This window comes from Rutidosis leptorrhynchoides, chromosome 3 (assembly GCF_046630445.1).
Source record: "Rutidosis leptorrhynchoides isolate AG116_Rl617_1_P2 chromosome 3, CSIRO_AGI_Rlap_v1, whole genome shotgun sequence".
NCBI classification, from domain to species: domain Eukaryota; kingdom Viridiplantae; phylum Streptophyta; class Magnoliopsida; order Asterales; family Asteraceae; genus Rutidosis; species Rutidosis leptorrhynchoides.
In genome coordinates, this window is record NC_092335.1 from 628069727 (window position 1) to 628085500 (window position 15774).

The 15774-nt window shown below is 38.1% G+C and overlaps 1 protein-coding gene across 1 annotated transcript; it reads right to left on the minus strand.

Annotated features, from left to right (window-relative positions):
- Positions 1-1207: 1207 nt before the first annotated feature.
- On the minus strand, positions 1208-5018 carry LOC139899006 (protein ORANGE-LIKE, chloroplastic-like). The gene is made up of 8 exons (XM_071881818.1): positions 4713-5018; positions 3950-4067; positions 3707-3820; positions 3142-3228; positions 2985-3061; positions 2769-2896; positions 1633-1769; positions 1208-1515 (listed from the first exon to the last, which is right to left on the minus strand). Exons 1-8 carry the CDS (start codon positions 4904-4906, stop codon positions 1438-1440), a joined length of 933 nt encoding a protein of 310 aa, XP_071737919.1. The 5' UTR covers positions 4907-5018; the 3' UTR covers positions 1208-1437.
- Positions 5019-15774: the final 10756 nt, after the last annotated feature.

The window sequence follows — 15774 nt, forward strand, 5'->3', positions numbered from 1 at the left end:
TGATTTCCTTGATCGTAGCTTGGTTTCTTGTCTTTCGCCGTTTTCGCTCTAATTATTTTGATTCTTTTTGCACCGTCTTCGTAATTACTTGATCTTCAATTTTAACCGACGAAGCAGGTATTTTGGCGATAAAGCTCGGAACTTTATTGTTTTTGGGCTTTAATATCAGGGTGAAAACGTGACTTTTTAGCCGATATCAATAGCCCACCATGACGTGCATAAAAGAGTGATCTGTTACATCCTTATCATCGACTTTCTAAAATGACTAAAATACTATCATCCATGACATATACTTTTTAGAAAGAATGAACCTAACATATTAGTTACTTGAATATTTGATTAATAATAAACTGCCAATTAATTAAATAAAACAAAAAATGACAAATAAAAGATCCGCTGCGTGAGCAACCCGACTGTGCTCTACAGGCTGTACTCCATCTTTCTTCCCCCTTTTTCTTTTGATTTGGAAGACGGCCGTTGCGTTTGGTTCGAAAGGCATGGTTTTCAGTATGTCTCCAGATAGGCCTCCCACTAGTCCGGCTTTTATTAGGAATAAGACGCCCTCACAAAGTAACACATAAAAATTTGACCTCTTTATTAGAAATAAGACGCCCTCAAAATATTGACGATCCCACAAAGAATTTTTCAGTGCATTTTCATTTTAATTGAAATGTCCAGAAATAGTATTCACCGTAGAAATAAGGTGGTCACGGGAGACTAGGCTAATGCGAATGTTCAATAAAAACGCAGGTCTCCACAAAGTTGTAAGAACATGTATGGGAGCTGACACTTTCAAGTGCCGGAAGGTGAAGGAAGTTTGGTACTCTTGAATAAAAGTGACTAACAAAGACGAAGCTTAGTGAAGGCAGGAAAGGGCTTTTGGGCCCCCAAAAACTCATATGAAATGCTGACAACCTTCACCATTTTAGTCAGATTTTTTTCATATAGATTCCGATTTAGCTCATTCAAATTTCAAAATGTTGGTCACTTAAAGAGCTCAGAAGTTAATTAAATATAATAATGATCTCGACTGAACAATTTCAACCTATATAGAGATCCGGACCCCTTCAATGAACAACTTCAACCTCCGTCATTAGTCACCGACACAATTTTTTTTAAAGGCAAGATTCAAAATGTAGCCAATAAGGATTGAACCCGAGTCTCTTTCAGAAATTTTCATGCATCCAATCACTAATCACTAGGTGGTGTCACTGACACAACTAGACAAAAAGGGTCTACATTTTGACCACATAATATAACTAGATTGCATCGTTTATTTTACTATGAACATTACTTCACCAATAAAGTTGACCAAACATCTATACTTTATTAGTTAGGCATAGAAAATCAATTTGCTACATGACTTTTCACTAGGCTTGTTATGCTGATGAAACAGCACTATGTTACAACTGAGCTGCATTGTTCAAGAGGGGTTCTTTAGTCAAATGGGTCTATTCGATGATCGTGTTCGCTTGCCATTACCATTCCGGTGCAAAGACATGTTGGACACATCACCTGAATCAAACAGTTGCAGTAAACAATCATAATCATAATCATAAACTAACAAAACTGGCACCAAAATATGGACTATGAAAGCCATCTGAAGTTTCATAAATGACAAGTTTTTAGTACCTTGCCTGCACCGGAACAGTTAAGACACCTTCGAGTAGTAGGGGCTCTTAATGGACGATCAGAAGCATTTGATACAGAAATCGGCTCTACGTTTACGCACACACCACTAGAAGAACAACGAGCGCAAGCCAAGTATCCTATGTTTTTGTATATGAACACCCTTGATTAAAAGTGTTACGATTGATATATAAGACTAATCATATAACGGTTTTAGGAGGGTAACTTTTAGACGGGCCGGATTAAATTGGCCTGAAACACTTTCTGGCCAAAAAATAGTAATTTTTATATAAAAATAACAATTAGTGTGTCAAACAATCAAACATCTTGTTACAAAAATTATATTATTTCCTTCAAGCATCTGATTTGTTCAAATATATATGTATAATTTAGGAGAACTTAGTCCATAAATAAAAACCTAACCCAAATACAATTTGCATGGCAACTTTCGCCCCATTCAACCCATTTTTTTAATACTATTATTCGTTACACCCATTAGTTGGGATTACCATCTTTAATATATAGTAATATATATGTGAGCCAAGGTTCGAGAACTCGGTTTTTGGGGAGTTCTCGACAACTTGGGAGAACTCGGATGTTGACTTACGTTGACTTTTAGTTTTTAATATAGATATATGTTCTAATATATCTAATAGACTTTGACAAATTTGCCAGAGTTTCTTTTACCAAATTTCCTAGTTTTTGACCGACTTGCCGATTTTTTGACCAAGTTGCCGAGTTACAGAGTTGTCCGAGAACTCCCGAGTTGGCCGGAAACTTGGTCGTTGACCGAGTAATTGACTGAGTTGGCACCGAGAACTCGGCTGATGATCGAAACCGAGAACTCCCCCAAAACTCAGAGCTTTACAACACTGAAATGTGAGCCCAAGGTTTCAAAACTCGCTATTGGGGAGTACTCGATCGGGACTTTTTAGGGAGTTCTCGGCAACTCGGGGAGTACTCATATGTTGACCAAATTTGACTTTGACCGATCTGACCGAGTTTTGACGGATTTTATTTTCCGTGTAATCCCGAGTTTTGGCCCGAGTTATGTTCCGAGTCTTGACCGATTTCTGAGTACTCATCGGGTAATTCCGAGTTCTGCAACACCGTGTGAGCCAAGAGTGAAGAATGCTTACCAGTTCCATGACAATACTTGCACCTTTTATTCTCTTGTTGTTTGACATTGTTGGCTTCAAGCAACATCAGAGTTGAAATTACACCCACAGCCCCACCCGAAAAAGACGCCACTATCGGATCCACCTGACTGTAATACATGTATAACGTTTTCGTGTTATTTTCTGCTAAATATACAGCATACAATCGTAATGCATTTTTTGTATGATCCCACACACCTCAGTTGCATAGGCAAATGCAGATTGCTGATGAAATCTTTATATGAAGTACCACCCACACCTAGTTTTAGCTCCAGCTGACATGAAAATGAGTTTTCATGTTACAATTATAAATGTGATAGCTCATAATTATAATTGTGTAAAAAAGTGAACTTACAATTGGTGCAATCAGGCCACCAAAAACAATAATTCCTGATATAAATGAAAAACTTGTCAAATAGAGCTGCTTCAATGTCTTTGGTGTCTAGTTAAAATAAGACGAAAAACAGTTAGTCAGTAAACTTATACTCATTTATCAACAGGTATTAAATAGTTGACTACTGAGAGTAAATGCTCTACAATAATTCAGTAATTGGTTGTGAATGTTTAGAGGATTTCGCATACATATATAGTAACAATGTAACATATTGGCTCAATCAAACTACTATAATCCAGTAACTGGTAATGTATATTAATCCTTTTGGCTTATAACAATGTTTGACCGTTTAGTACAAGTGTTTTGACTATTTAGAAAATGTCAAAACCGCCCTTCAAAAATGGAAATGCAAGAATAAGTTAGTAGAAAAACAAATACCATCAACAAACTATAATAATAAGCAACTAAGAAACTTTACCTTCATTAATTTGTGTATTACATCCTAATTTTCTTATGAAATATACCTAAGTTTCAACCAAATTACTCAAGACTTAAGAACTGATATGCAAGGAAAAGTCAAATTTACCACGGCAGGTAGAAAAGGAATCGAAGATGGAATGTCAGGCATCTCATTGTCCACATGGCTACTTTCACCGACTTTTATGTTTTTTAAGCGTTGTTGCACTCGTAACCTCCTCACCTGCAAGTTTAACACATCATTTTCATCCCGTTAACAACCATTTTTTTGATAAAAAGTTACCAAAGGAAAATAGTTAAATAGTACATAATGATGAATAAAACTAATGCTTTGAAACGTAAAAGATCGTACCTCTTCCATGAGGAGAAAGATCTTATTGCGCCTACTCCTTATATTATCCTGTATTTCCTTTGTTTCCATCTGAACAAAATCTTGAACAGTTTCTGGTCCTTCTATAATGCAAAAGTTGCTGCTTTCACATTCACAATTCACAATCCAAATTATAATAAACACCTTTGTTCTTGAGTTGGAATTTCACTGATAAATTATTTACAAGTTCTATAATATAAATACAGCATCTGATTCATGTAACTATCGTAGTGAATCAATTTAGAATTTTAGTTTAAAATTAATAACTGTCAATCATGATTATGATCAAAACTAAGTTTGGTTACCTTACACAATGGCGGAAGATAGTGATACCTAGAGGGGTATAAGCGATTTAACGGGGGAAAAAAATTTACACTAAAAAAAAAAAAAATTTACCAAAAAATAACGTTTTTTTTAGTGTTTGACCTGCTGACAATGAAAAGTTAATTGAATTTTTACACCCGCCCATCTGTATCCGGGTTCAAGTTCCGCCACTCACCTTACATCAGGTTATTTGAACAATTAGGTTACCTTATTATGAGATTGATTTATCATCCTCTAATTTCCATTTCAACAAGCATGATTTTATTTGTTAACTGCGGAGTATTATAATTTCACACGGAATATTTTAATTGTTCTGTTCATAGTAAAATCAGAAATTTGACAACTATATGAGGTCTATATTCAGTTATCCCTAATTGTTATCTACATATAGTATAATAAATTTATATACAGTGAAACGGACCTGGGAGCGTTATCGGTGGACGGAACGGAACCGGAAACGGTTGGAGCGTCATCTGAGGAAGAACGGGTGATTGAAGGTCGCCGGTTAGGGTTTAGATATCTTAATTGAATTGTGGATTTAGATGAACTAATAGTGATTGAATTTTTATTGATAGAGGATGGATGAAGGTAGCATTTTAGATAAATGGAAGTCATATTATGATTTTGGATTCAGTTTCAAGTAGTGTTGATGTTATTATCTATGGATTAAGGTGTTTGAAGCAGAAGATTACAAGGAACACACTTTTTTTCTTCTTCTTTTCTTCCCTTTTTCTGGCAAAGAAACGAAACTTTATAACAAATCTAAATTTCAAAAACAGATAAAAGAAAACAAGATACGAAAAAGAAAAAAGCATCGGGACGAGACTCGAACAGTAAACAAGACCCCTAGAAGGAAACTACCTAACGCTAACTAGATCCAAGCCTCGTCATGCATCTAATGGACACATAATATACATTCGCAAGAATCAAACGAAACTAAAAATCATCTACCTTTAACACACAACAGGAACAACACCATAAATCAATCACCGATGTTGTTGTTGTCGACACCACCATCCATCCACATTTGCCTTGAGCGAAAAGGTCGACTCGATTCTAACCCTGTCACCGGTAGAGCTTCCCGCCAAATATCACAAGGAACAGATGGGTAGCAATTTTAATGTATCTAAAATATCCTTACGATGACTTACAAGTTTCACAAGGGTTATTTTTGGTATAAAAGCTCAAATGATGGTGTAAGAATAAGTTTACATTGTGAAAATATCATCTCCTTTTAAATATAAGTATGCCATCAATTTAACAATGTGCCACCTAGTGTAATCATAACATTTTTCTTCTCATCACATTATATTTAACTTGTATCCTTGACATATCCTTCACCACTAAATAAACTCACCTAAATTAATTAACTAATACAACTTTAATTGCATATGGTATAAACAAATAAAAACACACACATCCATTCTTAATTTTTTATTTTTTTTAACAGTGATTTTTTGGCATCAGTAGATTATTTGTTTCAACGACCCTCATCATTTGCACGTAACACACACGTTCGGGCGGAAAACCGAACCCGATCGACGGTACCCGAGAACACATCCATTCGGGCAGTGTTCTGGATAGAGGTCCGTGAACGAATCCGATAAAACCTCCTATATGGTCAATATATACCACCATTCTTAATTATGCTTCATATTCACTTGAAGCAGCATGTTGATGGGATTGGCTTTAGGAAGAAGGTGGCTAGTATTGGAGTTAATCTTAGGCAGTAAGATTGCGGTATCAATAGTAGTAGTCTAATATTTTTAGGAGTTTTTTAATGGTAACTGATAATTAATCGTTGATTAACTTTTAATGATTAATGAATTCACTACTTTAATGCAGGCCTGACTCAACGCTAGAGGGCTCGGGGCCAGTTTTTTAAGGGCTTAAAAATATGTATGGAAAGGCTCAAAAAATATATAGTTGTTCGCATTTAACCTGTTAGCCCTTTCAGAAAATATATCCCGTAAAAATATAGAGAACATTATTTAAAAATACATTGAACTTTTACTAAATTTTTATTGTATGCATTCAACTTTCAGATTTTATATTATATGCATTTAACTTCTAAATCTCTACTATTGTATGTATTTAACATGTTATAACATGTAAATTTCGAGTCAACTACTGGAAAAAATTACATCATCAGTCTCTCATGTTTGTCAGATATGACATGTTAATCATTTATATTTACTTTTAATCTCATTGGCCCCTCATCTTCAACAAACTTCATCTTAAAAATAAGCAATCTTCAACAAACTTCATCTTAAAATTAAGCAATCCCAAACACGAGGTTTCATTTTAAGAACGATCTTACACTAAGATAATATTACCAATATAACTAATAGACAAAATTTGTCTTATTTGTTATGAATAGTACTATTCAATTTTTTATTTTTTACAAATCTAACCCCTAATTTCCATTAAAATACAAATCGAACACCCCACTTTATACCTATATTCTAACCCCCTAACTTCCATATACAAATCGAACCCCCACTTTATACCTATATTCTAAATTATTATTTATCCCATCACTAACACCAAAAATACTGAATAATAACACCCACCACGCTTTACCGACTTGTACACTGCTCTCAAACAGTAGGACCCACATAGGCCACCACTGTGCTACATTTTTTTTTTGTATCCAACGATAAAAGAAACAACTTTCTTAAAAGGAACAACCCTTCAATGCTACTAAAAGATGTCGAAAAACATTATTTTTTACAAAATAGATCAACTAACTTTAACGCTAAAAGAAGCAACTTTCACAAAAGGAACAACCCTTCAATGTTAGATGTCGAAAAAAATTCTTTTTTACAAAATAAATCCACAAAAGAAAAGATTTTTTTTCAACTAGCATTCAAAACGGAGCCCCGGCATAAAGCGAGGGCTCCGCAACTAGTTAAGAACAATTTTCAAAATGAAGTTTCAATTTACTATAACACAACAACCTATACAAAATATCCTTAAAATCACGTTTTTCTCATCTTCGGTAAAATCTTCATTCTACGCATCCCAAATTAACAAAATGAATATTACTGAGTACAAAATCTGTAACCTTAAAATTAATAACCCTAAAATAAAAGGACCCACTTTGTCTTAGAATTGCAGAAGTGAATCGACGGATGAAGTGAAATTTATGTGGTAGCGGTGGTGAAGAACTGAAGAATCGACTACCTGAATGGCAGCAATCACCGAAACGCACTTCTAAAGTGAGCCAATTTTGGTGCGTAAAACAGATCAATTCCACCGGCCTACTCGTTTACGTCGTCGGCAGAAGTGAATCGACGGAAGAAGGGTTTTCAGATCTGGTGGTGGTGGAGGGGTTTTCGGATCCGGCTTCTTCATTATCGGGGTTTCCAGATCCGTAATTTAAGCTTCTACTCATCATTTTTTGTGTAAAGTTAAATTGAAACGTGAATGTGCAAATGATTTCATGTTCCTGTTTGAATAAAAGTATAGCTATAATCCTTTTTTTTATAACTCGCGAATTCGCGAGATTACACATCAAATTCTTTTATGGAATGAAATCTGTCAAGTTTATTGATATTTTTTTTTTTGACATTAGTTTGGGATCACCGGGGACTTAACCATCCACGCAACCATCTCTCGTAGTTACATAACCCGCTCACAACTACTGCCCTGGAGGAAATCCGAATCAATCCGAGGGCATGGCTGATAAACTGCCATCCCACTGCCTCCACACTAAGCCAAAGGCGACCTGGGTGGTGGATACTAATTGCAACCGGTTTTGTTCATTGTTTTTGTGACAATTTGAGTGTACTGTTAATGCAAAAATCGTGGCCAAAATGAAAATACAATCGAATTGTAATAGAACGAATAAGATTATGATACGCAAACCTTCTCGGTTATGCTTTTTTCACGTAACAAGAAATAATACTCCAAAAAATTAATAATCAAATCTACCTTGAGTTACAATCATGCGTCTCTTTTAAACTAATAAAATAAGAATAATATAAGGTAACTACATTTTAGCAAAAACATAAAAGGGATTATTACCAAAATGCCCTTTTTTGAAGCATGTTGACTGACAGCCCTTAAAAAAAAAGTTGACAATTTGCCCTCGCAAGGCGCAAGACTCCTTGCGTCCTTGCGACCTTGCGTCTTTGCGACCTTGCGACATTGCGACCTTGCGTGTTTCCTTAAAAGAACTAGTTAAATGAAACTTTTGCGTTCACTGTTCCCTTACAACCACAATCATACGCAAACTGCTCTCTGGTGCCCTTTCGCTCGTCACTCGCAAGATCGTCATCAAGCTTGCTTACGTTCTCCCAAACACTCGCAAATCACTCGCAAAATCATCATCATCATCCTCACCTCATCCTCCTCACATCTTCATCCTTACTAGGTCATCTTCATCCTTCCATCTTCGATCTTCCCGAGCACAAGCGAGCTTCTACGCCACCAACATCATCGAATCACCATCATCGCTCACTATGTCTCAAGAACAGGTTAGATTTCTTAGATCTATGTTATATTATTCATCGATCTACTTTCGAGTTCTTATATTTATGTGCTAAAACAAAGTTTTAGCACGCCAACTGTTCGATAAAATGTGTCAACGAAATGTGTTTGTATTTTGTCTTTTTGTTTGTATATTATTGATATCGCTTACGATACCCAGGTATTTTTGCTAGATTTAAGTTGTGTAACTCTGTTGATATATAGACGCAAGACAATCCTTGCGTCTTTGCGTATGCCTCACATTGTACGCAAGGTGATATTTGCGTCTTTGCGTATGGTATAAGTTTAACTTTGCATATGCACCTAAGGTAGACCTTGCGTCCTTGCGGCTCGTGTATAGGTTACGCAAGGTTCACCTTGCGTCCTTGCGTCTCGAAAACCCATACGCAAGTTATTTCTTGCGTCCTTGCGCCTGTGTGATTTTCTTCTGATGTTCTTCTGACTTTTATAGGGCTATGTGGAAGGTAAATTGACCATGAAGAATATGTTGACCGTGATTCCTCAGGTCAAGAAAATGTTGACTGTACAACAAGAAAAACTATTTAGAAGTACATGCTTTGGTCCCTGGTTAGATCTTTCATACACGGGTAATGATCCTGGACTAGTACATGCCATGCTCCAACGGAAATGTGAGCGTTCATCAAAATTGGATGCTAGTAAGTACCCGGAAGAGCAACAAGATATATGGTTTCATTTTTCTCCTAATTTTATGATTAGATTTGGTCGGCGTGAATTTTGTTTAGTCACCGAATTTTTGTTTGGTAGCCGGACGGACATGGCACATTACATCCCTCGAAATTATGAATCTAAGACCGCACCCATTAGACGGCGTTGTTTTCCAGAGCGTGCCGATGCCAGCAACATTTTGGTTAGTGATATACAAAACATCCTTATCAAAAAACAAGGTGATGTAAAGGTTCCCAAGGTTAGTGACGATGATATCGTTCGACTAGCTATAATTTTGATCGTAGAGAGAGCGTTTATGGGGAAGCAAGGGCAACATATTGTTAGTAAACAGTTTCTATGGTTGGTTGAAGATTTCAATAAGGTGAACGCGTACCCATGGGGGTCTCGTATTTGGGATGCTACTTACTCAGCGGTTAGCGAAGGTTTTGAGGTTCGAGAAAACCAATTAGAGAGTGGGGGTGGAAAGGCGTACACTTTGGCTGGTTTTATGAGGGCATTTAAGATTTGGATCCTCGAGGCATACCGTCGTACCATTAAGAGTTTTGCAACCAAAACTGACAAGGATGGAGTACCAAGAGCTTTATTTTGGAAGCGTTCATCTGCTGAAACCTTTACAGTGTCTGACTACCTAAAGCTTTTACATATAATGGTTAGTTAATGAATGCAATTGCTTTTTATATAGTGTATATACAGCAGTTTATGTTTGATCTGATCAGTTTAATGTATCGCAAGAGGACGCAAGATACACCTTGCGTCCTTGCGTCGGACGCAATAATGTGCTTGCGTCCTTGCGTGTGGTCCATATGTTTAACTTGTTTCAGGCGCAAGAATCATTCTTGCGTCCTTGCGTGTGTCGCAAGTTTACACTTGCGTTCTTGCGTCCGGACGCAAAATAAACTTTGCGTGCTTGCGTGTAGACGCAAAATTAATTTTGCGTGCTTGCGTCCTTTTATATTTACTAATATAAGTTCATTTCAGGATGATTGTCCGAAGAAAAAAAGACCTTTTCGTTCTCTGCAGCCATCTGAGATAGAGAGAGCTTGTCAATGGTGGATCCAGAGTTCCTCTTACTTTCAAGGAGAGGTTGTTGAAGACGAGGAAAATACGCAAGATGATAATCTAGTTGATGAGGAGTTGGGTGGAAGTTTGAAGGAATTATTGCAGGAGGAGTCAGAGCAGACCTCGGCCCCTCATCCAACACAAAAAGCCAACAATTTGCAGGAATTATTGCGTATGGTTAATGTGTTGACTAAGCGGGTGGATGATCAAGAAAAGGAGTTGGCTGATTGTAAAAAGAAGCTTGATGATCATGAAAAACGTTTAATGGAACAGGAACACAAGGAACACCATCAGGTAAATAGGCGCAAGGTTGTTTGCGTCCTTGCGTCTTACATGTAATATAGGCGCAAGGTTTTCCATGCGTCCTTGCGCCTAACGCTATCGCAGACGCAAGGATCTGTTTGCGACCTTGCGTCTTGCGTTTTGTTAATTATCTCTACTTATTTTTTTGCGTTTTGTTAATTATAGTATGTTGATAACGAGGATGCATGTGTGGATCCTCGATCTTTCTCTGACAATGATACATCTCCGAGGGTTGTTAGACGTGGGAAAAGAGAAAGAAGACCCACTCATGTTTTAAACTCCCCTTTCACAACACCGGGCTACAGAAAACCATTGGAGAAGGTATGTCTTTAACATTCACCAGGCGCAAGGTTTTATTTGCGTCCTTGCGTATCATGTTTAAATGACCTTGCGTTTTGCGTTACGCAAGATATATCTTGCGTGTTTGCGTCTGCATTACACAGACGCAAGACTATCCTTGCGTCCTTGCGTATGTTTGCTGACTTATAGATATTATACAGTTGTCTGACGAAGTAGCATCGAGAGTAAAAAGGCTGAAAGTTTCTCATCAAGTGACTAAAGAAGTTGAGAATGCGTTGCCAATGGATACTGAAAAGCCTACAGAAAAAGTTGTTGATAAACAAGATGAGTATGTGGCTCTGGTGTCACAAGATGGTGATTTGTCACTTGATAAACAAGTTGTTGATACTGAAAAGCCTACAGAAGAGCCTAAAGAAACTGGTGATTTGCCATTGGTTAGTGAAGCGGAAAAACAAGACCTAGACCAGATTGAGGTGAGTGTATGACGCAAGGATCTCCTTGCGTCTTTGCGTATACTTCAATGATGGACGCAAGGCCTACCTTGCGTATTTGCGTCTGCATTACACAGTTTCCTTGCGTGGTTACTTCACTGATGGACGCAAGACCTACCTTGCGTATTTGCGTCTGCATTACACAGTTTCCTTGCGTGGTTGCGTATACTTCACTGATGGACGCAAGACCTACCATGCGTATTTGCGTCTGCATTACACGGACGCAAGACAATTCTTGCGTCTTTGCGTCTTTATTACTAATATTTTTTACTTTACACAGAAAAAGGAAAGGAAGAAAAAAAGGAAGGAAAAGGATTGGGTTGGTGAGGAGGAAATTTGGGCCATGGTTGATAAATTTATAAACGATCAAGGAACTTTGCAACCACCACCACCAAATGCATGGAGAGATCAAAGGAAGCATGTGGGGCCAGTAAAAGATTTGAAATCACTGATCCTCAATAAGCAAGATACGCGTTGCATGTTCATTTTCCAAAATGAAACTTTCCTCTTCCTTGATGCTGAGTTTTGGAAACGTTTACTGGGAATTAAATTTTCTGGTTATTTGGAAAACATAGTAAGTTTGTTAATAATTATAAACTTATGGCATGTTTTGTTTTTGCTTTATAACATTCATAATCAACTTGATCTGATTATAGCATATTGATGGATGGGCTACCTTCCTGTTGAGATTTCGGCAGAGGTTTTTGCCCCGAGCTAGCCAGATGTCCTCGAGTCCTCAGTTTCCGATTGCAGATTATACATGTAGTTCTCGATGGACGATTATGCCATTGGGTTTCCTCAATCAACTAGAGAAATTCAAGTCCTTTTATGATGATGACACTCATGAGGAGGAGAAGGGGGATACATCTAATCCTGAAGCAGAGGGGATCATTAAATCCAATCCCCCAGATTATATGTATTTGATTGGTCTTAGGGATGGTAGTGATGACCTTTATCCATCCTGGGCTGAATGTGATAAGGTTAGTGCTTTTTTTTATATCAACTATCAATTTTGAGTAAACTGTAATAGGCGCAAGACATTTCTTGAGCCCTTGCGTCCGTTCGCAAACACTGTCTTGCGTCCTTGCGCCCAGAACAAGATTAACCTTGCGTCTTCACAATGGACGCAAAGTCAAACTTGCGTCCATGCGTCCACACGCAAGGTATGCCTTGCGTCCTTGCGCCCGTCTCAAGGTCAACCTTGCGTCCTTGCGTGACTCGCAAGGTCAACCTTGCGTCCTTGCTTATTTATCTTTTATGTTTCTTTGGTTGCAGATTTTGATTCCAGTACATTTTTCAGATCCTGAACATTTTATACTACTCACTTTGAACTTAGATGAACAGAGAGTATTTGTCTATGATAGTTTAAAGGGTTGTTTGAAAAAAGGTCAACTCGAGGCTGTCTTCAAAAACTTGTCAGACAACTTGCCGATATATTTGAAGGCTATTGATTACTTTAACAAGAAGCAGGACTCACAAATTGTTGACTGAGAACAGAGAAGATGTAGAGTTGATGATCGAGGATGCACCGTATGTGCCAATGCAGAGTGGTGGCCATGGTGATTGTGGTGTTTGGGTCTGCCTTCATATGGAGAGGATAGTTTTTGGTTGGGATCAGATTGACAACATTGGAGACCCTAAAAAGGCTGCAAAGGACTATAGAATTCTAATGGCAAGAACATTTTTCCGTGCACGCTTTGATACACAGGAACCACCACCACCAGAGGACCCAAAGGACCCAAAGGTTGTTAAGTAGTTAACTGGTAGATGTAATTATTATACAGTTTTTAGTTAAAACATGTAATTTTTGAATGTAAATAATTTGGGTCAGACGCAAGGCTTTTTTTGCGTCCTTGCTTCTAGTTATGTGACAGACGCAAGGTGTTGTTTGCGTGCTTGCGTATGTTTGATGGTATACGCAAGGTCTTGTTTGCGTCCTTGCGTCTCCTTAAATGACATACGCAAGATATTGTTTGGGTGCTTGCGTATGTTTGATTACATACGCAAGGTTTTTCTTGCGTCCTTGCGTCTGTATATAGGTCATCCTTTGCGTCTTGCGTTTGGTTAAGTTGTCCGACGCAAGAGGTGGATTTGCGTCCTTGCGCCTTATGTTGAACAAAAACCATCCATAACACAAATTTAAACAACAAACTGAGACTGATAAACATAAACAACAAACTGAGACTGATAAACAACAAACTAAGACTGATAAACAACAAACTAAAACATGAACTAACTAATTCTGGTTCCCTAATTCTGGTCTAAATCGTACGTTTGAAAAAATTGAGACTGATAAGCTTGCGAAGGTTCAACTTTCTCTTTCGACTTTGACTTTGATTTTGAGGCTGTTTTTTTAACCCTCTGAGAAGTAGATTCACCGGTTAGGTCATAAGAAGCGCTACATGTTGTTCGGTTATGACCTGCTTGCTTGCAACGAGTACATGTTCTTACTCTCTTTTTAGTTTCTTCACCTTGAGATGGAATCCGATCGGTACTTTTTGGGCGTCCAGGTGCTCTTTTCTTTTGAATTGGGGGGTTTACGATTTTCAAGATCTTGGGCCCTGGATCGGACCATTCGGATCGATGGGGCAAAGGAAGGATGTGTTCGGAATATGTATTTATATAAGTTTGAGACAAGAACCAATGTGATACATAACATGTAACATCTTCCACTCCGAAGAGTCGTGCTGCTGCCAATACATGTCCGCAAGGTATGCCTGATAATTGCCATTGCCCACATGTACATGTGTAACGACCCAACCCGTTAACCAACCAAAACTGCGAAATAAAAAAAAAAATATTCGAAGCAGGCCTGCCCAGGCTGGGTGCGCGGCGCACACCCCTACCTGTGCGCGGCGCGCACAGGGCCTGGCAGCCCGCTGTCCAAAATGTTCCGTTTTCGTAAAAAGATCTAACACTTCCCATCATTTTTAGGCGAAATGCTTTTCACATCATATTAGTATAAGTAAAACAAGCACGAATCAATGATAAAACGAGTTTTACATTGCGGGGCCCACATATGCCCAAAATGCCATTAAGTACGAAATAGGAGTTTCGATCACAAAAAGTTTAATTGCCAAACGTCACTAGAGCATGGTGTTTGGGGTTAAACTACCCAAATCTTGGTCGAACTTCCAAAAATCTAAAACCCCCGAGGCGCCACTAGTCCAAGCGAATACCTTTTCCTTTAACCAAGCCGGATCCTAAAAAGGTAAACAACGAGAGGGTAAGCTAACGCTTAGTGAATGCAATAATTATATATATACATATATAATACACCTACTTGCAAGCACTTACATAATTACCTCATACACGCTAGCAATTTACATAGCATACCATCGCAAGTATAACTCTAAACCCTTCAAGACAGAACTTAGAGGGTTACGAACCCAAGGATTTGATATTACCACGTACGAAAGACGATTCACAGAATTATGCCTATTGTGTCCGGGAGCGTTCGAAGATGAGGAAGAGAAGATCGACGCGTTTGTGAAAGGATTATCGGAAAGAATCCAAGAAGATATAAGTTCACACGAGCCCGCCTCCATACAACAGGCATGTAGAATGGCTCACAAACTAGTGAACCAGATTGAGGAAAGAATTAAAGAACAGACGGCTGAAGAGGCCAATGTGAAGCAAGTCAAAAGAAAGTGGGAGGAAAACGGTAATAAGAATCACCAATACAACAACAACAGCAATTACAATAATAATCGCAACAATTATCCCAACAATCGCAACATCAATCGCAACTACAACAAATGGCCCAACAACAACAACAACAACAACAACAACAACAACAACAACAACAACAACAACGACAACAGCAACTACAACAATCATCCCAACAACAATAATAACCGCAACAACAACAACAATCAGAAGCAGCTATGCCAAAGGTGTGAAAAGTATCACTCGGGGTTTTGCACCAAATTTTGCAACAAGTGTAAAAGAAATGGTCATAGCGCGGCGAAGTGTGAGGTCTACGGACCAGGGGTTAACAGAACGAAAGGAACAAATGGTGTCGGAACGAGTAATGGCGGAGCAAGTAGTGTCGGAGCAAGTTATGCCAATGTAGTTTGTTATAAATGTGGAAAACCGGGCCATATTATTAGAAATTGCCCGAACCAGGAGAACATGAATGGACAAGGC